The following is a 27,661-nucleotide window of genomic DNA, read 5'->3' as shown; positions in this document are numbered from 1 at the left end:
TGAACCTGTAATGGTTTATTTATTAATTACAGAGCACCATGATACATTTTCATTCTGAATGTGACACAATTCCGAGTGACAGGAGCCGTCCCGGTGGAATGAAAACACACAACAGGAGGTGAGGAAAAGCCCGGGGCGGCATCAAATCGCGGGTTTTGTTTGTTTTAATGTTGTTTATTTACTTTGGTTGGGCCGGCGGCTGAATCTTGCAGAAAGCGGGGACGTGACAACTCGGTGCCCCCTGAGGGATGTGTCAGTGTCTGGTCCCCCTTCACAACCACGTCACCATGACAACAGCCGCCAGGATGGAGAGAGAAATCCCGGAGCCTGGGAACAAAGGGAAGGTCATCAGGTCAGCACGTGATCCGCGGGGGCGGGGTGGCGGGCACTGCCTCGATGGGCTGAACGGCCTGAGTCCCGCTTCCTTCCTACCTCCACTGGGCCCAGTGGGAGGTTTTAGTTTTAAAGGAGAACATCGACCGTAAACAGTGAGTTTGGCGCAGAGTGCGGTACAGGGATGATGTGCATTTAGGTAGCGCCTCTCTCACCAATGGGGCGTCAAGACAGGCTGAGGAAGATTTCAGGCCCTGCTTTCCTGGAAGTTCCATCAAATGGATTGGATCCAATATTGGAGGTATAATGGTGTTGGAGAGGGAGTCAGGAAGATTAGGGATAGGAATTGGAGGATATTTATAGGGATAGTGAGGGGTGTTGGAGATGGGTTAAGTTACAGATAAGCTGGGGGCCCACAGACTGGAAGGGGTCCAGAGGGGTTTTTGAAGATTTGTTAGTTGAGAAGACACAGCTATGCACAAAAGCATATAAACAAGGTTTTTTTGCAAAAAAATAAGTGATGGTCAGATTGAAATGAAAACCAGAAGTACTTGAAGACAGAACCCCAGTGACAATAAGCTGATCAGTGGAAATGAGAGTAATAGGCAGATTAGAGGAATATAGAGTCATGCAAGCAGAGGTGGCTCCCAGGGAGAAATAGTGTCAGAAAGAGAAGACTGGAGGGAAGATTTTTCAGTTCACTGGGGGAACAGGGCACAGATGTTTGGGAGGAGATGCAGGGTGGGTTTGCAGAGTGGGAGATGGCAGCTGACTAGATAAGGCTCAATCTTAATCATAGTGTGGGATTGTTACATTTCTTGTTGTTGCAGTCTGAGGAGATGGGAACAGGTTCACAATGTAGTGAAAAAAGCCCCAGGAGCTCTTACATTCCAGGGTAAGTCTGGTTATAAGCATGCCATGAGAATGCTTCATGTCATCCAGTCAGACCTAACAGATGGAGCACTTGCAATGTCCAAGCTTGATGTGGAGGGACAGAGCTGTTTGGGCTGGTACAGTGTGAAGGCAAGGGGCTAAGTGTGTGAATGGGCAGTGTTGGTAGTATGGTTGGGAGTTTTGGGTGAGAAGGTAAGTGTGGGAATGTGGGTGGGATACAGGATGGATGTGGGAATGCTGCAGGAATGTGGGTGGGATAGCAAGTGAGTGCAGTCATGTGGGTGAAGGAAGAGCTGGGGTAGCAGTGCACACAATTGGGACATAAGGAGTGAGATTGGAGCTATTGGGACTCTGACTGTATTTGAGTGTTTGTATTATTTAAGTATGTGCTTATATGTGCTTGAATCTATGTACGTCTGTATGGATATGCCTATGTTTATGCACATTGGTATACTTGTGTATGTTCTTGTATTTTTGTTTGTTTCTGTGAATGCATGTGTCTCAGTATGTATGTATCTGTATCAGTGTGTTTGTGTGACTGTGTTTGTCTGTTTGCCTATGTGCATATGTGTGTGTATCCTGTATGTTTGGGATTGTGGTGTGATTGTATGAGTCTCTGTGTCAATGCATTCATGTGTGTATGTGTTCATATGCCTGTGTGCCTTTGGGCATATTCCTGAGTTTGTAGCATTGGTGCCAATGTCTACAAGAGGCTGAGTGTCTGTGTGTACACATGTCTGTATGATTTGTTTGACCGTGTGAATATGCAGATTTAAGAATGAATACACCTTTGTGCATGTGTATTGTCAAGATGTCTGTGCATGAGTTTTTGTCTGTGTGCCTCTGTATGTTTGTCTGTCTCTGCATATTTGTTGTTTTGTGTGTATGTGCATATTTTAGTGTGTCTGTATGTTTGTTTGCTTATGCATTTTTATATGATGTACAGATAACTGTTTTTGAATGGACACGTGTGCATCTGTGTCTGTAAGGGCACCAGTGAATGTGTCTGTGAATGTGAGGTTGTGTGCCTGTGTGATTATTTGCCTGTAATTTCATCTGGTGTGTGCATATGTATTTATGTCTGTGAATGTGCATGTCGCAATTGTGTGGTTGTAGCCTCATGAGGGTATAGCAGTCTGAATGAACGTATCTGAGTCTCATGCGCTCGCTCTCTCTATGGAATTGAGAGTATCATATGCATCAGTGCTATTGTCAGTCACATTACACCAACAATGAATCGTACAATCTCTGTGGTGTGGAAGCAGGCCATTCAACTTGGAATCTACACTGACCTTCTGAACTGCATCACATCCAGATCCACCATTTTCCCCCCCACCACCCCCACCCTGGAAACTCTACAATAGAGTAATTAGTAGAGGAATGTGTCTGGGTGGGTTACTCATCGGAGGATCAGTGTGGACTTGTAGGGCCAAATGGCCTGATTCTGTGAATACCCATGGCCAATTCACCTAACCTGCACATCCTTGGACTGTGGGAAGAAACCAGACACCCAGAGGAAACCCATGCAGACAAAGAGCATGCAAACACAGTCTGCCAAGACTACGCTATAAGGTAGCAATGCTAACCACTGAGCCACCATGCATGCCGTAGAAGGTTCATATGAAGTGACTTATTACTGTGAATCCAGACTTGCAATATGCGCCTGTCATTATTACCTGGAAAGAGTGTGGCTTTATTGCACAAGTTGGTCTCGCAGCAGTTAGGTGTAGATACGTTTGTCCCCAGAAGTGGTGGATCGCTGACTCGGCAAATGTTCCTGGATGTACAACCTCTGTCGATCCCTGCAGGGTACACAGGCACAGGCATTTATAAAGTCTTGATGTCTTCATTAACAAGAAGAACTGTTAGGTCATTCAGACTGAATGATGGAAACTGGGGTTTTACATCCTTCAAATGAACTCCAAACACTTGGCGCAGGAGTTCAGGCTCGGCAAACAAATCTAAGAGTACACACTCCTGGTTGTCCATAAGATCTAGCAGAAGAAATTTGGAGGCATTTTTGTAAAATGCATTAAAAAGAGAGGCAAGATCCTGAGACAGAGTCAAGAAGTGTAGTGCAGGAAAAACACAGCAGGTCAGGCAGCATCCAAGGAGCAGGAGAGGACTTTTCCAGAACCACTTTTTTTTTTTGACTCCCTGCTCCCCAGCATCTTCAGTCCTCACTTTCTCCTACGAGATCCTGAGACAGGCAGTCAGCAGCGCCTCAAGGAGGGCACAGTGAGGATGACCCTAAAATGTTTGAGAGCATCTAAGTTAATTTTCAAAGAAAAGAGAACTTTTTATTAGTTAAAGACAATTAACAGACACAACTGAATGGAATTTTAAGCTAGGACAAATGAAGATAAAGGTAATGCAATTATTCCAACGCAGAATTTATGTAAACTGAGTTAACGAGTGGAAGGATAGCTCTGCATGGATTAATTGCATGTGGGAGTCCTCTAGTTTGTTTGAAGTCTTGGATTTTCTCAGCAACCTGAACACATACAGGAACAGGAAATGTCGCCAGTTACAAAAATGTTGTGCCAGGTTTTTGACACTAAACAGTCTATCTTCTTTTCCACCTATCCACTCCACCCCCCACCCCCCACTCACCTATTGTACTCTTTGCTACTTGCTCCCCACCCCCACCCACCTCGCTCTTATCTCTCCATCCTTCAGGCTCTCTGCCTGTATTCCTGATGAAGGGCTTTTGCCTGAACGTCGATTTTACTGCTCCTTGGATGCTGCACCACTAATCCAGAATCCAGTCTACACAAGAGTCAGTGGACTCAACGTTAAGTCAATGTGTCTCCACAGATGAGTTGAGTTTGTCCCTGATTGGGGATTTACAGATCCTCACAGAAATATTTGTTTGTGCTGTTGGAGAGGTTTTTAAACTAGATTGCCAAAGATATGGTAACTAAAGGGTGGATTCTGAGAATAAATCAAGAACTGGGATAAAGAGACAAAAAATGAGCATGCAACTGAAAGATAGTAAACCAAAGTTTTAAAGTGTTCAGCACCGCAATTTGACAATGTAAAGTATCTTTGTGGGTACACGGAATATAGCAAATAAATCTATGCAGTTGAGGGCACAGACAGAAACATTAAGCCAAGTTTCCATTCTCGTAATGTTATAATCAGGACAAAACTGGTATCCAAACATCCTGAGAGATCTCTGGAAGGATAGAGAAGGGGATTTAAAAAGGAAGGTGGATCATTTATTGAATGATTACACATTAGTAGGTGCAGTATTCTTAATGAATCGTCAGGTGAGGCCGTGTGGTTTCAGCAGAAATTTTTTTTTAAAAAAGGCGACTGCTACCATGCTCAGTCTTGTGTAGACCCTTAAATAGAAAGAGGAACAAAGAAGAATAAAAGAGAAACATATAAGAACAAATATAAGCCAGTACCTGAGTGCCAAAAAGGGCAACAACAGCTGGGGATATCAACTAACAGAACATCAACCTGAGCACAAACAGTGTGACAGGCACAGAGCGAACACCACCTCGAGCTGCATTCAAAGGTTTTCTTTTGATCTAGCACATAGAAAGCCCAGTGAGAGAGGAGATAATTGAAGATTTAAAGCTTAGGAAATGAATTGGGATGAAATAGCGGATGACAATTTTGGAGATGGTGCTGAAGCTACCTATGCTATTATGGAAAAAAAGGATAGAAACGGAGTAAAAGTTCTATGTTGGGGAAACCACAAAGTTTGTGAAGCTGAGAGGTGATCTAGTGAAGGGTGGATGGATACAGCTACTTGAAGGCAAGTCAGGAAAACATCAGTGGGAAGCATCAAAAGCAAGAATATAGAGGCTCAGTGTAGACACATTTTCTCAAAGGAAAAGAGTGGTGCTCCAAAACCTAAGTCCCTTGTTGTTCAGAAGCACAAAAGGTAAGATAAAGCAGAAAAAGAAAGTCGCAAAAGAAGTACAGTTTAAAAATCGAGTTAGGAAAACAGAAAAGATGAGATCAGCCTGAAAAATTAAGGAAAATTCCCAAGATCTTTTATCAGTACATTAAGAGCAAGTGGATGACTAAGGAAAGGGTTGGGCTTGTCCAAAATATACTCAGCTTGGGAGTGAAGGCAAAAACACTCAACTCATTGGGGGGAAAAAAAACTTGATGTTCATGTGACTTGCAAGGCTAAGGGTGAGGTATTAGATGTTCTTATGTGGATTGGCGCTGATATGATAGTAACAGGTCATTCATTCTACGTCCATAGTGTTGTGGGATAATGTGTGGGAATTAGAATTACAAATACAATTACAAATAAGTAAAGTGTGAATAAGAGTTGGCATGAGAATGGAAGATAATGCAAAGCTCCTTGGATGCTGCCTGAACTGCTGTGCTCTTCCAGCACCACTAATCCAGAATCTGGTTTCCAGCATCTGCAGTCATTGTTTTTACCCCAATGCAAAGAATAGGTATAGGCAGTGGAGGTGGGGGATAAGGAGGGAGAATGATTAGAATAAATGGAAATGGAGGTGACCAAGTGAGAATGGGACAAATGTTTGAGAATGGAGATGATTTGACTATGGGATTGAAGTAGTTGGAAATAAAGGAATGAGTGAAAAAGGGGCATAAGGACTGAGAATGGGGAGAATTTTGGATGTAGGTTTGCTCGCTAAACTGGAAGGGCCATTTTCCAGGCATTTTTGTTACCCTACTAGGTAACATCTTCAGTGGGCCTCAGGCGAAGCAATGCTGAAAGTTCCTGCTTTCTATTTATGTTTGGGTTTCTTTGGGTTGGTGATGTCATTTCCTGTGATGAAGTCACTTCCTGTTTCTTTTCTCAGGGGAGGTAGATGGGGTCTAACTCTGTGTCTGTTGATAGAGTTCCGGTTGGAATGCCGTGCTTCTAAGAATTCTCATGCATGTCTTTGTTCGGCTGGTACTGGACAACACATCCATCCTAGGACCAACCCAAGAAACCCAAACACATAAAATCCAAACTGCATCCAAAACTTCATCCTGAGCTACAAATCTTCTCAAAACTCGCTAATGGGGAGAATGTTTTCAATCTGCACTCAATGAGAGAGATTGGGAAGTTTTTGAAAGGATGGTCCTGCAGGCAGTGGTTATGAGATAAGGTTTTTGTGCAACTAGTGTAGAAGAATGGGGATTGCAATAATGAGAAGGGTGATTGGACAGCAACACTAGATCTGTTTGCTCTCTCATTATATGTTGTCATGGGACATCATTGGAGTTGATGTAAACATGGCTTCATAGGCTCCACTGTGTGCTGGGGAACCAAACAAAGAATCTTGTTGCTGGCCTTGTTTCAAGACTCAGTATTGTAACATTTAATTCCTGACTCTTCTGTTTTCTTTATCGTTTGAGCATGTTACCATGTGAGGGAGGAAGACAGGATAGATTGTTGAACAGGAGGGGAGTCAAGGGTTATGGGGAAATACAGGGAAATTTTAGATTAGATTCCCTACAGTGTGGAAACAGGCCCTTCTGCCCAACAAGTCCACACCAACCCTCTGAACAGTAATCCAACTCCCTCTGACTAATGCACCTAGCACTATGGACAATTTGGCATTACCAGTTCACCTGACCTGCACATCTTTGTGATTGTGGGAGGAAACCAGGGCACCCGGAGGAAACCCACGCAGACACAGGGAGAATGTGCAAACTCCACACAGACAGTTGCCTGAGGCAGGAATTGAACCTGGGACCCTAGTGCTGTGAGGCAGCAGCGCTAACCACTGAGTCACCGTGCTGAAGAATGTTGGATCAGACATGATTCTAATTGTTATGAAATTGAAGGCGTGTACTGTACCTTTAGGAGAGTGAATGCTGTTCTGAACTGAGATTACAAGCACCTGTGTCATATGACTAGATGGCAGTCCCAGAGTGTACTGGAAAATTGAAAATATGTACATTTAGCTGTGAAATGGATACCTGAGTTTTTGTTGGTTAAATTCGAATTGTTGTCCAAACAGCCATCAGTTTTAATTATGTTCCAGAATGCTAAAACCCAATTAAGTTTGAAATGATTGTTTTGCCAACATTGTTCTCAACATCCGAATCTCACTGGTTCATAAAAAAAAGGCAGGCATTTTGAAAATCAGACAGAGCAACTGCCATCAACACAGATCCAAGAAATTAGGAAACATTCTCTATCAAACACTCTCTACCTTTTTCATATGAAACATATTCGCAGTAAAAAGAAAGACGATTCAGAGAATTCAGCAACCGAAGAGTTGATGTAATTTTAATAAGTGTTTTATTGAAATAGCATATTGTTAGAGGCAGATAATAAGAGAAAGGGACCTTAGAGTTGGGAATAGTTGTTGTTATTTAATGTTCACTTTTAGAGTTAAAGAATAAATTGATATTTTCCTAAAATCGTGCAATTCAGGAGTTCTGTCACTTATATTTTAACAGATAATGAGGAGAGGTGAGCTTTTCTGGGAGTTTTGTTTAATTAACAGAAGGGTTCACCATTGTGCTGTAACACTAATGAATAACAGTAGGCTTGAGGGGCTAAGCAGCCTACTATAGCTTGTTTTTCTTACGGTCTTAAAGAAAGTTGAAAAGAAGGAATGAAAGAGAGAATGCAATGAAAACAGGAAGGAAGTGAAAGGGCATGAAGGTAGGAAGGAAGGCTTTTTACTTCCATAAAGCCTTTGGCTATCTCCTCTAACACGAATGAAGAATTTATTATTGTAACTCTGTAGCAGTTCAAATGTGTAATTACCAGATTTGACAAACTTTAAAGCAGCGATCCTGAGTCCTGGTACATTTCAGAATGTTCCAGATATTGGAGACTTCAGGTGAAGAGGTATAGCACTCGAGGCTGTTCATGTTGGAAGGTCCCTCTGAAACATTGGCATGGAATATTAAACTTTGGCTGCTCATACACAGGCTGGAAGACTTTGCAGTAAGCATTATAGCTCAAACTTTCAAATGCAACATCTCCAGATTTGTGAAGCTTCTGACATCCCATCTTGTAAAGACACAAGAAGTGGGACATGGCTAGATCTTTGTGCTTGCTCTGTCATTTGATACACTGTGACTGATCTTGTGTATAGATTCCAAGCTTATCACCATTTTTCATATCCCTGAGAGATTCAAAACTCTCCTGAAATCTGACTGAAATATACTCAATGACTCATGTTGAAACTCTAACCACAGAAATCAGCAATGTTGGCTAAACCACGTGATTTGATTTGATTTCTTATTGTCCCATGTACTGCAATACAGTGAAAAGTTGTTATTTGCGTGCTATCCAGACAAATCATACCTTACATAAGCACATCAGGGTAATAGAACAGAATGCAGAATATAGTGTTACAGCTACAGACAACAAGCAGAGAAAAATTAATTCAAATATGCAAGAGTCTGATAAAAGTGGGGGGGCGGGGAAGATGTTGGTACATGTTTTCAAAATTTTGTATCTTCTGTCCAATGGAAGAGAGAATAACTGAGGTATGAGGGGTCTTTGAATATGTTGGCTGCTCTCCCAAGGCAGCAAGAGGTATGTACAGAGTCAATGAATGGGAGGCTTTTTTGTGTGATGGACTAGGCTGCGTTGACAACTTGCTGTAATTTCTTTCAGTCAAGGATAAAGCAGTTGTTACCATGGTGTGATGCATCCAGATAGGATGCTTTCTATGGTGCATCTACAAAAATTAAGGGTCGCTGGAGACACATTGAATTTCCTTAGCCTTCTGCGGAAGGTGTGCTTTCTTGACTGTAACATTGATGTGAATGGACCAGGACAGATCATTGGTGATATTTACTGTTAGGAGTTTGCCACTCTTGATTGTCTCCACTTCAGCACCATACAGGAGTGTGTCCTCCACTCCACTTGCTGAATTTGAAGATGGCACACGGGGCAAGGTGACACTAGGCGTACAGAGACACAAGGTGGCTGCTGAGCCATCAGTTGGCCAACTTGACACACAAGATGGAGAAAAGCAGCAGAGCAGATAAAAACACTGCCTGGAGCCACCAGAATGCCAGCACAATGCACTCGCAGCTGAGTTGATTAGTTTAAGGTGGGTGGGGGAGAGAATACACATGAGTAACGAACACTGCCTGCCGAAATGTCTGGTCCAACCAACACCTTTTTATAGAAATGATAACAGCTTGTTACAGACTCAATACGAAATGCTAATAGCTTCTCGGGAAGAGCGATTAATGCCCATTACTATAGCAATGGATTTTTGTGCAGACATTGAAACTGAAAATGTCTCCGCTAAAACTGACAATGACCACATGTAAATTAACAAAGGCTGCGCTAGAACTGATAAAGACTGTATTGATGCAATCAACGATTCAGCAATGATAGAACATAGAACATAGAACATAGAAGAATACAGCGCAGTACAGGCCCTTGGGCCCTCGATGTTGCGCCGATCCAAGCCCACCTAAACTACACTAACCCACTATCCTCCATATACCTATCCAATGCCCTCTTAAATGCCCATAAAGAGGGAGAGTCCACCACTGTTACTGGCAGGGCATTCCATGAACTAACGACTCGCTGAGTGAAGAACCTACCCCTAACATCAGTCCTATATCTACCCCCCCTTAATTTAAAGCTATGCCCCCTTGTAATACCCGACTCAATACGCGGGAAAAGGTTCATACTGTCGACCCTATCTAACCCCCTAATCATCTTGTACACCTCAATCAAGTCACCCCTAAACCTTCTTTTCTCTAGTGAAAACAGCCCCAAGTGCCTCAGTCTTTCCTCATACGATTTTCCTTCCATACCAGGCAACATCCTGGTAAACCTCCTCTGCACCCGTTCCAATGCCTCCACATCCTTCCTATAGTATGGCGACCAAAACTGCACACAATATTCCAGATGCGGCCGTACCAGAGTCTTATACAACTGCATCATGACCTCAGGACTCCGGAACTCAATTCCTCTACCAATAAAAGCCAGTACGCCATATGCCTTCCTCACCGCACTATTTACCTGGGTGGCAACTTTCAGAGATCTGTGTACATGGACACCAAGATCCCTCTGCTCATCCACACTACCAAGTATCCGACCATTAGCCCAGTACCCCATCTTTTTGTTATTCTTCCCAAAGTGAATCACCTCGCACTTAGCTACATTGAATTCCATCTGCCACCTTTCTGCCCAGCTCTGCAGCTTCTCTATATCCTGCTGTAACCTGCCACATGCTTCCTCACTGTCAACAACTCCTCCGACTTTCGTATCATCCGCAAACTTGCTCACCCAACCTTCTAACCCCTCTTCCAGGTCATTTATAAAAATGACAAACAGCAATGGTCCCAAAACAGATCCTTGCGGAACACCGCTAGTGACGGCACTCCATGAAGAAACTTTGCCATCAACTACTACCCTCTGTCTTCTTCCATCCAGCCAATTCCTAATCCATACCTCCAACTCACCCTCAATGCCATATCTCCGTATTTTCTGCAGTAGCCTACCATGGGGAACCTTATCAAACGCCTTACTAAAATCCATATATACCACATCTACCGCTTTCCCCTCATCAACCTCCTTCGTCACCTTTTCAAAGAATTCAATAAGGTTTGTGAGGCACGACTTGCCCTTCACAAAACCATGCTGACTATCCTTGATCACATTATTCCTATCTAGATGTGCATAAATCCTATCCCTTACAATTCTCTCTAAGACTTTGCCCACAACAGAAGTGAGACTCACCGGCCTATAGTTACTAGGGCTATCCCTACTCCCCTTTTTGAACAAGGGAACCACATTTGCTATCCTCCAGTCTTCTGGGACTACTCCTGTAGACAAAGAGGACATAAAAATCAAGGCCAATGGCTCTGCAATCTCCTCCCTTGCTTCCCAGAGAATCCTAGGATAAATGCCATCAGGCCCAGGGGACTTATCTATTTTCACCTTTTCCAGGATTTCCAACACCTCTTCTCTACATACCTCAAAGCCATCCATTCTACTTATTTGTGCCTCAGTATTCTCATCGACAACAATGCCCTGTTCCTGAGTGAATACTGAAGAAAAGTATTCATTCAGTGTCTCCCCAATCTCTTCCGCCTCCACACGCAACTTCCCCCTACTATCCTTGACTGGACCTATTCCTACCCTAGTCATTCTTTTATTCCTAACATACCTATAGATGTTAGGATTGCTATAAACAAACCATCTTATAAAGACAATAATCTCGTCACTGACCTATTCTATCAAAAGAGGTATAAAAGTTTCTTGACATGCGTTCTAGGTCAAGAGAAGACTCGCAGCTGACCACTGGTGTTGGTGTCTTTCTCTTCCCCGGAGCTCCAGTATTTTCTCGTGCAATAAACTCTGTCATTGAACCCCAATTCTGACTCCGAGACTGGTGTCAGACACAACAAAGTCAATAACCAGCTCCTTCATTTTTGCTGACATTGAGGGAAAGATTGTTATCTTTACAACATGCCACTAAGATCTTCATCTCTTCTGGGGACTCAGTGGATAGCACTGCTGTCTCGCAGCATGAGGTACTCTGGTTTGATTCCAGCCTTTGGAGACTGTGTGGAGTTTGCACATTCTCCCATGTCTGCATAGGTTTCCTCTGGGTGCTCTGGTTTCCTCCACAGTCCAAAGATGTGCAGGCCATGGACACTTTACCATGGCCAATTCACCTAGTTTTCAGGGATGTGTAGGTGCATTAGTCAGGGGAAATATAGAGTATTAAGGTAGGGAAATGGGTCTGGGTGGGTTACTCTTCGGAGGTCAATGTGGTCTTGTTGGGCCAAATAGCCTGTTTTTCACACTGAAGGGATTCTGTTATGAAGTTGAAGGCGTGTGCTGTACCTTTTTGAGAAAGTGAATCTGTTCTGAGCTTACAAACACCTATGATATGACTAGATGGCAGTCCCAGAGTGTACTGGAAAATTAAAAATAGTAACATTTGGCTATGAAATGGGTACCTGAGTTTTGGTTGCTGTTTTGACGACAATTTGAATTTTAACCAATCAGTTTAAATTATGTTCCAGGATGCTAAACCCCAACTGCGTTTGAATTAATTGTTTTGCCAACATTGAACCAATGAGGTGATCCGATGTTGGGGATATAAAAATGCGGACGTTTTGAAAACTGAGGAGAGAGCAACTGCCATCAAAACCGATCCAAGGAATTTAGAAACATTCTCTATCAAAGGTACCTTTTTCATATGAAATATTCACAGTAAAAAAGAAAGATGACCCAGGGAATTCAGCAACAGAAGAGTGAAGTCACAGAAGATGACACTGGCTGTATGGTTTTGAATTTAAATTTAATGTAATTTTTTAATAAGTGTCTTATTGGAACAACGTATTGTTCTTGAGTTGGAGGCAGGTTAAGAGCAAAGGGGGCTTAGAGTTGGGAATAGTTGTTTAATGTTCACTGAGTTTAAAAAATACATTATTGTTTTCTTTTGTGGAATTTGGGAATTTTCTGTCACTCATATTTTAACAGATTGAGGTGAGCTTTTCTGGATGTTTGGTTTAATTAAGAGGAGTTCACCGCTGTGTCATAACATGCTTCAATGATTCTTCTCTGTACAGTAAAAACTCAATTATCCGAATACCAATTATGCGAAAATCAGATTATCCGAACAGAATCTGATGGTCCCGTGAAACTGTTACAACAAAGTGATAATGGTGTCGCCATCACGTCTTTTGTTAGCAGCACAGAGTAATGAGGATTGCCTACACTGAAGAAGATCTGCAAATTTTGCATTAAAAAGGTGTTAATGACACTGTTGCAACAATCTCAGTCAGTCAATTGTAGCAGTGTTAACATAATTTTAACCAAGAATAGTGCAAAAATCGATCGGCTCTTTAATTTAACTGAGGAAAACAGGGGGGTACTCGAACAAAAAATGATGTGCGAGCATTGCAACAGATAAGGTGTTAATGACACTGGTCCGAGAATCTTAGTCAGTCAATTGTCATAGCATTAAAATAATTTAATCCACATGCCAGGGGCCGCACGGTGGCTCAGTGGTTAGCACTGCTGCCTCACAGCACCAGGGTCCCAGGTTCAATTCCAGCCTTGGGCAACTGTCTGTGTAGAGTTTGCACATTCTCCTTGTGTCTGCGTGGATTTCCTCTGGGTGCTCCAGTTTCCTCCCAGTGCAGGTCAGGTGAATTGGCCATCTAAATTGCCCATAGTGCTAGATGCATTAGTCAGAGGGGGAGTGGGTTACTCTTTGGAGGGTCGGTCTGGACTGGTTGGGCTGAAGTTCCTGTTTGAACTTTATTGCTGGAACAGCACAGCAGGTCAGGCAGCATCCAGGGAACAGGAGATTCGACATTTCGGGCACAGGCCCTTCTTCAGGAATGAGCAGAGAGTGTTCTGCAGGAGAAGATAAAAGGTAGGGAGGAGGGACTCTGAGGAGGGGCGTTGGAAATGTGATAGGTGGAAAGAGGTCAAGGTGAGGGTGATAGATCGGAGTAGGATGGAGGCGGAGAGGTCAAGAAGAAGACTGCAGGTCAGGAAGGCGGTGCCGGGCTGGAGGGATTCGGCTGAGACAAGGTGGGGGGAGGGGGCATGAAGAAACTGGTGAAGTCCAAGTTCATCCCCTGTGGTTGGAGGGTTCCCAGTCGGAAGATAAGACGCTCCTCCTCCGACCGTCGCGTTGTTGTGGTTTGGCGGTGGATGAGTCCAATGACCTGCATATCCTCGGTGGAGTGGGAGGGGGAGTTGAAATGCTGTGCTACAGGGTGGTTGGGTTGGTTCGTCCGGGTGGCCCAGAGGTGCTCTCTGAATCGCTCCGCAAGTAGGCGGCCTGTCTCCCCAATATAGAGGAGGCCACACCGGCTGCAGCAGATGCAGTAGATGATGTGGGTGGAGGTGCAGGTGAATCTGTGGCGGATATGGGAGTTTCCTTTGGGGCCTTGGAGAGAAGTGAGGGGGGAGGTGTGGGCGCAAGTGTTGCACCTCCTGCGGTTGCAAGGGAAGGTGCCGGGAGTGGAGGTTGGGTCGGTGGGGGGTGTGGATCTGACAAGGGAGTCGCGGAGGGAGTGGTCTCTACGGAAAGCTGATAGGGGAGGGGAGGGAAATATATCCTTGGTGCTGGGGTCTGTTTGGAGGTGGCGGAAGTGACGGCAGATGATGCGCTGTACATGGAGATTGGTGGGGTGGTAGGTGAGGACCAGTGGGGTTCTGTCCTGGTGGCGGTTGGAGGGGCGGGGCTCAAGGGCAGAGGAGCGGGAAGTGGAGGAGATGCGGTGGAGGGCACCGTCGACCACGTCGGGGGGGAAATTGCGGTCCTTGAAGAAGGAGGCCATCTGTGTTGTACGTATTTTGAACTGGTCCTCCTGGGAGCAGATGCGGCGGAGACGAAGGAATTGGGAGAATGGGATGGCGTTTTTACAGGGGGCAGGATGGGAGGAGGTGTAGTCCAGGTAGCTGTGGGAGTCGGTTGGTTTGTAGTAGATGTCCGTGTTGATTCGGTCGCCTGAGATAGAAACAGAAAGGTCTAGGAAGGGGAGGGAGGAGTCCGAGACTGTCCAGGTGAATTTGAGGTCGGGGTGGAAGGTGTTAGTGAAGTGGATGAACTGTTCAACCTCCTTGTGGGAGCACGAGGTAGCGCCGATACAGTCATCAATGTAGCGAAGGAAAAGATGGGGGGTGGGGCCAGTGTAGTTGCGGAAGATGGATTGTTCCACATACCCTACGAAGAGGCAGGCATAGCTGGGGCCCATGCGGGTGCCCATGGCTACTCCTTTTGTTTGGAGAAAGTGGGAGGATTGGAAAGAAAAGTTGTTCAGGGTGAGGACCAGTTCGGTCAGTCGAAGGAGGGTGTCGGTGGAAGGGTACTGGGTGGTACGGCGGGAAAGGAAGAAGCGGAGTGGAAACTTCCATATCCGCCACAGATTCACCTGCACCTCCACCCACATCATCTACTGCATCCGCTGCAGCCGGTGTGGCCTCCTCTATATTGGGGAGACAGGCCGCCTACTTGCGGAGCGATTCAGAGAGCACCTCTGGGCCACCCGGACGAACCAACCCAACCACCCTGTAGCACAGCATTTCAACTCCCCCTCCCACTCCACCGAGGATATGCAGGTCATTGGACTCATCCACCGCCAAACCACAACAACCCGACGGTCGGAGGAGGAGCGTCTTATCTTCCGACTGGGAACCCTCCAACCACAGGGGATGAACTTGGACTTCACCAGTTTCTTCATGCCCCCTCCCCCCACCTTGTCTCAGCCGAATCCCTCCAGCCCGGCACCGCCTTCCTGACCTGCAGTCTTCTTCTTGACCTCTCCGCCTCCATCCTACTCCGACCTATCACCCTCACCTTGACCTCTTTCCACTTATCACATTTCCAACGCCCCTCCTCCAAGTCCCTCCTCCCTACCTTTTATCTTCTCCTGCTGAACACTCTCTGCTCATTCCTGAAGAAGGGCCTGTGCCCGAAACGTCGAATCTCCTGTTCCCTGGATGCTGCCTGACCTGCTGTGCTGTTCCAGCAATAAAGTTTCAACTTTGATCTCCAGCATCTGCAGACCTCACTTTCTCCCTGAAGTTCCTGTTTCCACACTGTAGGGAATCTAATCTAAAAAAACTGACATACTGAACGCCTCCACACCAGTGCGTCTGATCAGTGTTTCGGCGGGCTAGTTACAGCGCTCCAAACATCGTCATGGCACTTGGCAGCTCAGCGTTCTTGAGGAGCGGAAGTCTGTGGATGACAGCACAGTGGAAGACTGCAGACTATGACTGCAATCCATCATTCACGAAGGAAAGTATGAACCTGAGCAATTGTACAATGCAGATGAAAATGGATTGTACTGGCGTGCATTGCCAGATAAAACGCTTGTATCCACTGTGGAAAAGCAGGTGTTGGGACATAAAGTGCAGAAGGATCAGATCACAATTTTCCCTTGTGCCAATGCCACCAGCAATCATAAACTACTGCTTGTCTGCATTGGGCGATATACTAATCCCCATTGCTTTAAGAACTGTGACAAGAACTCGTTTCCCGTGAGGTACAAAGCACATAATAAGGCATGGATGACATATCCCTTTTTCTCACCCTGGTTCCATGAAGACTTTGTACCCGCTGTCAGGTCACATTTGTCAAACAAAGGGCTCTAGCAACGTGTCCTTCTGCTTGTTGACAACGCGGGGGCACACAATGTGAAAGGCAGCCAGTTGCAAACAGCAGACAGAGCTATCAAGTGTTTGTTTCTCCCACCCAACACCACTTCAAGGTTACAGCCACTTGATCAGGGAATCATTGCAATTATGAAAAAATATTGCCGCCGTGACATGTTGCGTGCTGTCCTGGGTGAAGACAATGCTGACAAAGGACTGCTGGAAATCATTAAGGCAATCACAGTCAAGGACGCTCTGTCCATGATTGCTGACTGTTGGGACCGCATCATGCCATCAACAATTGCAGACTGTTGGTACAACAGCTTGCTTATTGGGAGCCGTGCCAGTGAAGCGAACACCCGTCCAGAACAAAGCATAACCACTGAAATCACCAGAAAACTGCAGACATCTGGGTTTAGGAGAATTTGCAGAGACAGAGATTGATGCTTGGGTGAACTGTGACAACGAAATTGGAACAGAGACCCTCACCGATGATCAAATAGTAAACGTAGTCACAGAGGAATAACAGGACTGTATGAATGGTGTGGATAGCAAGGAAAATCTGATACCGGCACCACCTCCAGTCCCCGTTAATGAAGCTATTGACTGTTTTCAACTGTTCACGGAGTGGTACGAAGCACAAGATGAAGTTGATGCCGTTAAATTGATGCATCTTCGTTACATGTTACTGTTCACAAAAAATACAGCTCTTCCTCAAGCAACAGCGGTTGGATAATTTCTTCGGAAATAATAAACAACCTCCACCTCAATGAATTCTTTTTATTGTACAGGATACAACGCAGATCACTTTTTGTAAAATGTCATGAATTTTTAAGCAATATGCAGTGTTTGTAAAGATTTTAACGATTAAATGAAATAAACACTCCCGTTAGCATGCTTTTTAACGCAATTATGGGCAGTGCAGCTTCCTTTGTTTAACGTCAAATCAATTTACCGAATAATCAATTATCCGAATGAAAACCTGCCCACCAAGGACTTCGGATAATCGAGGTTCCACTGTATTCGGTCTTGTCACTGTTTGAGATCCAACCCATGATTGCTATGGTTGCACTAAATGATCGAGCAAGTTCAAAGATTTAGCCATGTCCCAGTTCTTCTGTCCTTTTTGAGTATGGGTGTAGATTAGATTAGATTACATTAGTGTGGAAACAGGCCCTTCGGCCCAACAAGTCCACACCGACCCGCCGAAGCGAAACCCGCCCATACCCCTACATTTACCCCTTACCTAACACTACGGGCAATTTAGTATGGCCAATTCACCTGGCCCTGCACATCTTTGGACTGTGGGAGGAAACTGGAGCACCCGGAGGAAACCCACGCAGACACGGGGAGAACGTGCAAACTCCACACAGTCAGTCGCCCGAGGCGGGAATTGAACCCGGGTCTCTGGCGCTGTGAGGGAGCAGTGCTAACCACTGTGCCACCGTGCCGCCCAACTGTGCCACCGTGCTGCCCAACTGTGCCACCGTGCTGCCCAACTGTGCCACCGTGTAGCCAATGCTTGCTTCATTCTTGTCAGAGAGAAGGTAATGTACTCCCTACTCTTAGTAATGAATTTCATTCACTTTCCCTCCTATTCCCTCACTGCACTTAATAGTAGCATGGGCTGCTTTCATTTCTGTCTATGTCTAGCTCTATGAAGATGTTATCTGAAATATGCTAACTGAAATAAGTTATCTGAAACCACTGTGCACCGTGGGCACCGCCTCCGGCGACTCTCTGTGTGGAGTTTGCATATTCTCCCCATATCTGCATGGGTTTCCTCTAGGTGCTCCGGTTTCCTGCCACAATCCAAAAATGTGCAGGTCAGGTGAACTGGCCATGCTAAATTGCCCGTAGTGTTAGGTGAAGGGGTAAATGTGGGGGAGTGGGTCTGGGTGGGTTGCGCTTCGGCAGGTCGGTATGGACTTGTTGGGCCGAAGGGCCTGTTTCCACACTGTAATCTAATCTAATTTAGAATATCATTGACTGTACGTTGACTAATTCTTAGACTGGAAAACACACTTTATGCAACGTGAAGCAGATTAGCTGCAACTTGCAAACCTGTTTGACTGGACTGACTGTTCAGAAAATTCAGAGAAAGAGAATTGTGGATTTGAATATTTTGGATTTGAACAGTCTGAGAAATCCTGTCTCCCATTTTTTTTTTGTCGTAAAACTCATTAACGTTTGAGTTGATCACTCATCTCAAGGCACTCACAAGTAGACATTGCTAAGGGGGAAATTAGAATATACTACCACTACCTTCAGGGAAAGAATACTCAGCCAGCCACAACTGATCCAGGAAGACATGCCAATGCTTACGGCTTGTGTGCAAAGTGACTAGTTACAGATAAGTATTTAGGACCACAATTTAATTTGTCTTAACTTTTCTGACGCTTGGTCTCAATACTTTAAAGTCTATATTCTACAATGTTTTTGATTTCTCCAGACCGGAGTGTGCATGTGACTTTGTGCAGCAAAATGTGCTTGTGTGTCAGTTTTCAAAGAATGCTACTGCATATGCTTGCAGTTTATCATTTAGTGAATCACCTTTACACCTTCCTTCATTTTATTTGCAATCAGCTAGTTCTTCATTTGCAACCAAAGCAAAATGCTGCAAATGCTGGACTTCTGAAATGAAAACTGTGCTGGAGAAATATAGTACCTAATTCTTTGGGTTAGTAAGCAATAACACTCAGCCATCATACACCCTAGAAACCTTAACACTGGAGTGAGCTGAGTGGGCTGAATGGTCTACTTCTGCTCCAATTTTCTACTTTTTTTGAATTTTGAGAGACAGATTAAACACTCTCTTCTAATTCTGGTTTTTAAACTTCAAGGGATATGCTACAAAGTGTATGGTTTCATGACACTGAAAACTTGGCTCACTAGACTGCATATCTCAGGCTTACCCATGAAAGGCTCATCATTACACAGATCGGAATTGCAGCTTTTGCATATCTGGTTTAAATGTTTTTCTGTAAATGCCACTGAGGTATTTCCTTCACACCTTGCACAGCCTTTAAGAAACATGTCTTGCTTGATTCCGGCTGCAAAGATAGAGAACGTGGTCAACTTTCAAGGTACATCCTTTGTCACTTTTCAACAATGTGTTTTCTCTGCCCATTTCCCATCCATCTATCACCCATTTGTTAATATACCTGTTCATTAATGTATTTGTTTTCTTATGAAGCTAGTAACTCACCAAACTACGTCACTATCCATTTGTGAATTGTTAATTATGCTTACATAACATACCTTTATTTGTTGAGATAATGTTGCCATTGTCCTAGTAGATGCATAATAATCTAAAAAGGCATTTGACCCAGTACTCATACAGAGCTGAGGAAAACCCTGAGTGGGGTTTGGGGGAGCAAAGTCACTCATTCAGAAACATACAGTCCAACGATGCTGGAGGCATTCAGTTTTAGCAAAGGACAGAGTGTTAAGGGATGTCTGCTTTCACTTTTCAATATCTTAGAAGCAATAGCTCCATGATCATCAATGAGTCTGTTCTCTGTGTACAATGTTAGTAAGCATTTCATAAAAGTCACAAAACACTGGAGAAGCTTGGCATCTGTATTACAGAATCCCTACAATGTGAAAGCAAGGCATTTAGCCATTGAGTCCACACTGCCCCTCCAAAACACCCCAGTCCTCCATCTCTGTAACACTGCATTTTCCAAGACTAATGTACCTAGCCTTCACAGCCATGGACACTATGGACAATGTAACCCTGCATTTCCCATGGCCAATCCACCTAAGCTACACATCTTTGGACTAGATAAGGAAACCAGAACACCTGAAGAAACCCATAGCAGCACAGGTACAATGTTCAAAGTCCACACAGTCGCCCAAGATTGGAATCTAACCCAGGTCCCTGGCATTGTGAGGCAACAGTGCTAACCACTGAGCTACCGCGCCGCCCCCATGGAAGTTACATGGAAGTCACATAGAATCATTGAGAGTTGTGAATGATGTTGCGAATTCTGCAATCATCAGCAAATATCCCCACTTCTGACTTTACAGTGGAGGGAAGGTCATTGAATTTGCTTGGACCTCTGACACTGCACTGAGGAACACCTGCAGAGATGTCTTAAAGCTGAGATAAGTGACCAAAACCATATTTCTATGTGTTAGGTATGACTCCAACCAGTAGAGCTTTTGCCTCCAATTCATATTGACTCTGACTCTAATTTTGCCAGAGCTTCTTGAAGTCACACTTGGCAAAATGCAGCTTTAGTATCAAGAACAGCCTCACCTCATCTCTTGAAGTTGAGCTTTTTTAGAATCATCAAATTTTATAGTGCAGACGAGACCATTCCTGAAAGCGCTACCCAGTTAGGGCTGGAGAATTTGACTATCTCTAGAGCCCTCTAAATTAATCTCTTTTAAATATAGATCCAGATCTCTTTTGAAACCTCTTATGGAATCTGGATCTATCTCTCTGACTAAAGAAGTTTCTCTTCATCGCAGTCCTACCCTCTTGCTGACAATCTTGAAATTGTGATTCCTAGTTACTGACATACTATTGGAAACAAAATGTCTTTCTTTATCCCTGGTATCGTTCTCGTAAATCTCCTTTGAACCTGTCCAGGACTTTAACATTCTTCCTTAATTAAACTGAACACAATACTCCAAATGATGTCTGACCAATCATTTGCAGAGGTTTGGCATCACTTCCTTATCTTTTATATTCTATGCCTCTACTTATAAATCCAAAGATCTTTGAAGCCACCTTCACAAAGATTTCAAATTACCTGGCCACCTTCAAGGTGCATCTGCTCCTGAACCATCCCACCCTTAGCCAAAGTTGTACCATTGAGCCTGTATTGTCTCTCCATGATTCTTCTACCATATTGCATTACCTCACATTACTCTGCATTGAAATTCATCTGTTAGGTGTCTGTCCATTTGGCCAAATTGTTAATGTTCCTCTGAAGTCACTCAGTGTCATCTTCACAATTCACTATTCTCCCCAGCATCGTATCATGTGCAAATTTAGAGATTTTGCCCTCAACACTCATTCCCAAATTATTTATAGAATAGAAACCCTATAGTGTGGAAACAAGCTATCTGGCCCAACAAGTCCATACCAACCCTCCAAAGAGTATCCCACCCTGGTCCATTTCCCTACCCTATAAACTTATATTTCCCATTTCTGATAAATATGTAAAATATATTTATATAATCAGAAAAAGCAAGGGTCCAAGCCTGATCACTAGGGAACACCACTCTCAATTTAATTCCAATCTAAGAATTGCTCATCTATACCTGCCCTGTGTTTCCTTTCTTCTGGCCAATTTCAAACCCGTGCTGCCCAAAGGACCTATCAATCCCAAACATTTCTAATTTTATCCATGTTTGGATCAACGTTATAATGAAGCAGGAGTTCCTAACTTAGTCAGCACCAGTGCAAGTATGATATGGTCTTAGTCCTACCCCTTACATTTTTTTCATAACGTAGCAGTAGGCCCTTCAGCTCCTGGATTTTGTTCTACCATTGAATGAGATCACGACTGATCTGTATCCTAAATCCATAGACCTCCTTTTGGCATATTGCTTAATAGCTTTGCTAAACAAAAATAAAGATGTCTCAGATTTAAAATTAACATCTACTGTTGTTTCTGGAAAAGAGTTCCAAACATCTAACACCCTTTGTGCACCCTAATATCTCTCCTAAGTGGTCTGGCCCTAATTATCACACTATTCCTCCTAGATCTGGAATTTCCCAACCAATTGAAATAATTTATCTTGATCTACCCGATCTTTTCCTGTTAACATCCTAAAGACTTCAATCAAATTGCCTTTAACCTTCTAAATTCTAGATCAAATGAGCCTAATTTGTAATTTCTCCTCAAAACTTAATCCTGAAGTGCAGATATTATCATGTAAATCCAAGGCCAATCTATCCTTTCTCCATGTGGATTCTAACCAGAGTTTTATATAATTGCAGCATAACTTCAGCATCCTCATATTTCAGTGCTCTAGATATTAGATTTCTTGTTTATTTCCTGCATCTGTTCATGGCATTTCAACTCTCAAATCCCTTCGGATATTCACTGCATTTAGCTTCATACCATCTACAAATATCCAGAGCTACCCCTTTCTGTCGAAAATGGATGACTTCACATGCTAGCTTACATAACGTACACACAATGATTAGTTTCTTATCGAGACAGATATCTTAAAGTTTAATAAGAGCACTGTTTATGTTACTGTATTATCACAGACTTGTGTAAAGCATGGGTTCTGAGCTCACCGATATGACTGTATATTACGTGCGCATGAGCACACTCCACTGACCCCATTATCATCTGATAATGACTGAACCTTTATACAGTGTCACATGTGATGTAACTGTCCTACCGTACACTGCCTCTCTTGTCTAAAATCTGTGCTGTGACACTACAGATTCAATGTATCACAACAAAAACAAAAGTTAGAATCTCCAGAAAATTACCAGTAGATATTATGGTTGAAATTGTCATGCATCTGCTCATCTCTTTGCGGCATGTGATTGTCTCGGTCATGCATGTACGTTTTTCTTTGGAGCAAGAGTAACAGGTCAGAGTTTGCGCCGGAAAAAGAGTGAAACAAATTCAAACAGTTAAATACTATGGCTACAAGAGCAGGTTAGAGACTAGGAATGCTGCTGCATGTAACTCATCTTCTTACTCCCCAAAACTTGCCGCCATCAACAAGGCACAAATCAGAAATGTGATGGAATATTCCCCATTTGCCTGGATGGATGCAGCTCAAGACACCGTCCCCGTCAAAGCAGCCCACTTGATTGACACTGCATCCATAAACATCCACTCCCTCCACCACCAATGACAAGGAAGCAAATGTACTACAGCCAAATTTGGAAAATGAGTTTAATTGAAAACATTGATCAGATCACACCTTAATCTTCCAAATTCTAGAAAAGGCAGGGCCAATGTGTATAATCTCTCCCTGGAATTTCAGGTATCATTCTTGTAAACTAACATTTTACTCCCTCCAAGGCCAGCGTAGCCATTATAAGGTGTGGTGCCCCAGATCTGCTTGTGGTACTGCAAGCGTGTCTGACCTGAGCTTTGAATCTCTCTGCTTCCACTGCATCATAGTTTGGGAATGTAAGAACTAAGGTCATGAGTAGGCCATTCAGCCCCTCTACCCCACTCCACCATTTAATACAATCATGGCTGAACTCATTTCAGCCAGTTACTATCTTGCCCACTCTAACTCTTTACGCACTAAAAATCTACTCCTTAAATTAACTGGCATCCACAGCATGCTGGGGTGGCAAAGGGGAGGCAGCTCACCACTCTAGCCCAGTGGTATTATGGCTGGAAAGTTAATCCAGAGACGCAGGTAATGTGCTTGGGACCCAAGTTCAAATCCTGCCATGGAAAATAGAGGAACTTGATTTCATTTGAAAGATAATCTGGAATTATGAGTCTAATGGTGATCGTGACTTTCCACAGTCAGGGGGAAAGGCCCATCATGTTCACTGATGCCATTGAGGGAATGGCACTGCCATCCTTACATAATGTGGCCTCCATGCCGTGTGGTTGAGTCTTAACTACCCTCTGGGCAATGATGGTGGACAATAAATACTGGCCAAGTTAGTGATGCCCTCATCTCATGAATTGACAAAAAAATTCCTCACAAGTCATTCCTTAAAATCTCTTTCAATCTGTCATCCCTTTATATGAAAACAATGACCTCTCATCCACACATCGGATCTACTTAGGAAATGTTAGACAGAAATCTCCCAGACTAACTCCTGTGGAATATAGCAGATGAGAATCAAGGACACTTCAATCAAACCAAGAAATGTCATTTGAATTCAAATTATAACAACTCCTTGACAAGCTTGGAGTACCATTCTTTTCCCCCAGTGGTTTCATAGTGCCATTTCCGAAATGGGCATTAGGAATAGCAATGACCGAGTGGGAGTGTCACTTGGTTACTAATGCAGAAATCAAGGTAATCCTCTGGAGTTCTGGCTTTCAATCCTGTCACGGCAGATGATGGAATTTGAACACATTTCAGAAACAATAAATTTGTAATTGATAATTATTATGAAACCATTGTTGGGAGAAACCATCTGGGTTCACCAATGTCCTTTCATGAGTTTAAGAGCTGCGAAGTTATGCTGCAGCTCTATAAAACCCTGGCCAGACCACACTTGGAATATTGTGTCCAGTTCTGGTCGCCTCATTATAGAAAAGATGTATATGCTTCAGAGAGGGTGCAGAGGAGATCTACCAGGATGCTGCCTGGATTGGAGGGCTTGTCTTATTCAGAGAAGTTGAGTGAGCAAGGGCTTTTCACACTGGACAGAAGAACGAAGAGAGGTGATTTAGATACAGAACTGGCTCAAAGGTAGCAGACAGAGGGTGGTGGTGTAGGGTTGTTTTTCAGACTGGAGGCCTGTGACTAGTGGAGTGCCACAAGGATTGGTGCTGGGTCCTCTACTTTTTGTCTTATACTTGCATCCAAATCATTTATGTAAAAGAGGTACAGTTAGCTTGCAGTAGACACCAAAATTGGAGGTGTACTGGACAGCGAAGAGGGTTACCTCAGATTACAACAGGATATTGACCAGATGGGCCTATGGGCTGTGAAGTGGCGTATGTAGTTTAATTTAGTCAGAGAGATAGATAAAGGTCCCTTTATATTTCCTTATGCATAACTGTTTCATTGGCTCTCTTTTGTTAGCTGACAGATATGAATTCAGATAGTCTAAGAGATTATTGTCCTTGTTGATTGGGGTCAGCACTGGCACAGGCAGCAGTGTCATATTCTGTGTCATATGATCCTGCTCCACAGCTACCTGATGAAGGAGCAGTGCTCCAAAAGCTAGTACTTCCAAATAAACCTGTTGGACTATAACCCTGGTTTTGTGTGATTTTTAACTTTATCTACCCCAATCCAACACCGGCACCTATACATCAAATGCAGCGGTAACATTCCCTAAGGATACAGTCTGGGAATGTCCATTGTTATCAGCTTGCACAATTTCCAAATATTGGCCCAGCTTGCATCTTCCAAACCCATGCCTTCTCCCAAAAGATCTTTGTAAGCAACAGGACAAGTAAATAGGTTAGTTTGACTCTATTCGGTGAGGTATTAACTGCAAGAACAGGCTAGTTGTGATGGAGATGAATATAACATTAGTTCAGCCACAGCTGCAGTACTGTGTGTAGTTCTGGTCACTATACACAAAAGGAGTGATTGCAGTAGAGAGAGTACAGAGGAGATTCACCAGGATGTTGCCTGGGATAAAGCGGTGCAGCCCTGAGGAGAGATTGGATAGACTGGAGGTATTTTCCTTAAAGCAGTGTGGAGAATCTGATCGAGGTGCACTAACTTCTGAGGGGCATAGATAAAGCATCAGGCAGAAACCTTTCCCTTTAGTAGAAGAATGAATAACTAGGTGGCACAGTTTTAAGAAAAGGGACAAGAGGATTTGAAGAATTTATTTTTTTCAACCCAGAGGACGATGGGAATCTGGAATGCACAGCCTCAAAGTGGGGTACTGGCCAAACAACATTGAAGAGTGTGCACTTGAACCACCATAGCACACAAGGCTACAGACTAAGAATTGGAAAGTATAATTAGAATAGACCAATGTTCGATGACCAGTGCAGTTGTGATGGGCTGAAGGACCAGCTATTTGCTTTACCTGCATTGTATCCTTTTGTGATTCAAGCAGGAGGGTCCTTCTGCACTTCAGGGTTCTGCAATCTCTCACCATTTGGATAACATGCTTCTTTCTATCTGATGGACAGTTGCACATTTGCAACACCTTTGTGCACTCCCATGGCTTATCTGTATCCCTTTTGGAAGGCTCGTTATGCCCTAATCACAACTTTCTTTCCCAATCATTCTTTGTCTGGTCCGTAATTTTCTTAACCATACCTTCTATTCCTGCATCTGGCCTTTTTTGATTTGATTAGATTTGTTGTCACATTTACCAAGATGCAGTGAAAAGTGTTGTTTCACGTGCCCTACAGGCAGATCATACCACATAAAGTGCTTCAGGGTAGCAGAAAAAAGTGGAGAATACAGTTTACAGCCATAGAGAAGGTGCAGAGAGAAGGCAACATTAACATTTGAGAGGCCCTTTCAAAAGTCTGATAACAACAGGGAAGAAGTTGTTCCTGAATCTGTTCATAAGTGTATTCTAACTTTTATATTGTCTGCCTGATAGAAGAGGGTGGAAAAGAGTATAACTGAGTGGGAAGGGTTTTTGATTATGTTGGCTGCTTTCCCAAGGCAGTTGGGAATTATAAAGTCAATGAAAATAGGGCTGGTTTGCATGGTGGACTGGGCTGTGTAGGATCTTATCGTCTTGGGAAGACCAGTTGCCGTATCAAGCTGTGAAGCTTCCGGATAGGGTGCTTTCTGTGGTGCATCTACAAAAGCTTGTAAAAGTCTTTGTGGACATTGCAAATTCCACTTCTTTCTGGACCTTTTCAATCCAGAAGTGATTGCACATGCATTTAAATGCTGTTTCAAACCCCACCACCAGCAAATTGCCCGTGTCTCCAACCTAATAAATTATAAACATTACCCAACATTGCTTAGGTGTTCACTGCACTCCGCGGTAAGCATTGCCCACATTTTGAGGGACTGCTTATCATTCAGAGTTGGCAAGTATGGTGCTGTAATCTCCGGCATATGCAGTCCTCACTTTCTCCTGTTCATCATTCATTTTGAGTATTGTCTAAATTTTTGACATGTTAGGACATATTTCCACTTAAGGAATTGAGCATAATTACACTAATTCAGCTCCATCAGTGCCACACAAATTGCAATCATTAATTTCATTAATAAACTCTTACCTTCAACAACAAAGGCGTAGATGATCAGAACACTTTGAAACAGCTGCATTTTGAACTTTGACTTTATCACAGAGTTTGAGCCCCTTTTTCTGTGTTAATACACTGTCTTTGTGGTGGCAGTTTCACAAGGGGTGTTTTTAATCTTCGTGAACTGTCTTGCTGGTGTTACAGCAATTTATAGAAAACCTGCTTCTAATTTCAACACCAGCAGAGGAGTAAACATGTAAATGGGCGGGTTTTTTACTGTTAGCAAATGATTTCAATTGGTTGAATAAGTATGAAAAACAACGTTTCAGTTTGCGCACAAGGTCTCTGAAGGTTTGGAGATCCTGAGATATTACACAATTAGATAGTTGGTGCTTCCAACATCAAGAGAACTGTCATGGCTGGGTAAAAACTGGAGGAGGTCTAACATTTGTGACAATGGACAACGTCAGCTGTCCTGATAAAGCAGAGACAAGAGGAAAACAAAATCGGCACATGTGAAGTAAAGGGAAAAAAAGATTACCGCATAATACCCTAAGAGGTAGAAGCAGGA

At 43.6% G+C, this 27,661-nt stretch overlaps 1 protein-coding gene across 1 annotated transcript; it reads right to left on the bottom strand.

Annotated features, from left to right (window-relative positions):
- LOC148138999 (uncharacterized) lies at window positions 1–27,297 on the bottom strand. The gene is made up of 5 exons (XM_087980988.1): window positions 27,124–27,297; window positions 19,198–19,335; window positions 7,940–8,060; window positions 2,904–3,029; window positions 1–327 (listed from the first exon to the last, which is right to left on the bottom strand). Exons 1-4 carry the CDS (start codon window positions 27,170–27,172, stop codon window positions 2,948–2,950), a joined length of 390 nt encoding a protein of 129 aa, XP_087837114.1. The 5' UTR covers window positions 27,173–27,297; the 3' UTR covers window positions 1–327; window positions 2,904–2,947.
- Window positions 27,298–27,661: the final 364 nt, after the last annotated feature.

The sequence above is a fragment of the Chiloscyllium plagiosum genome, unplaced genomic scaffold (genome assembly GCF_037043375.1).
Source record: "Chiloscyllium plagiosum isolate Xiang-an unplaced genomic scaffold, Cpla_swu_hap1 HiC_scaffold_38, whole genome shotgun sequence".
Classification (NCBI taxonomy): domain Eukaryota; kingdom Metazoa; phylum Chordata; class Chondrichthyes; order Orectolobiformes; family Hemiscylliidae; genus Chiloscyllium; species Chiloscyllium plagiosum.
The sequence above is the reverse complement of the archived record's forward strand: the minus strand, read 5'-3'. Positions and strand labels throughout refer to the sequence as shown.

Coding starts and splice junctions, on each gene's coding strand:
- LOC148138999 (XM_087980988.1), bottom strand. CDS start 27,172: ATGCAGCTGTTTCAAAGTGTTCTGATCATCTACGCCTTTGTTGTTGAA. Junction 8,061..19,197: donor TAATGATGAGCCTTTCATGG/GTAAGCCTGAGA, acceptor CCAATGTTTCAG/AGGGACCTTCCAACATGAAC. Junction 3,030..7,939: donor TTTAAAGTTTGTCAAATCTG/GTAATTACACAT, acceptor TGTACCCTGCAG/GGATCGACAGAGGTTGTACA.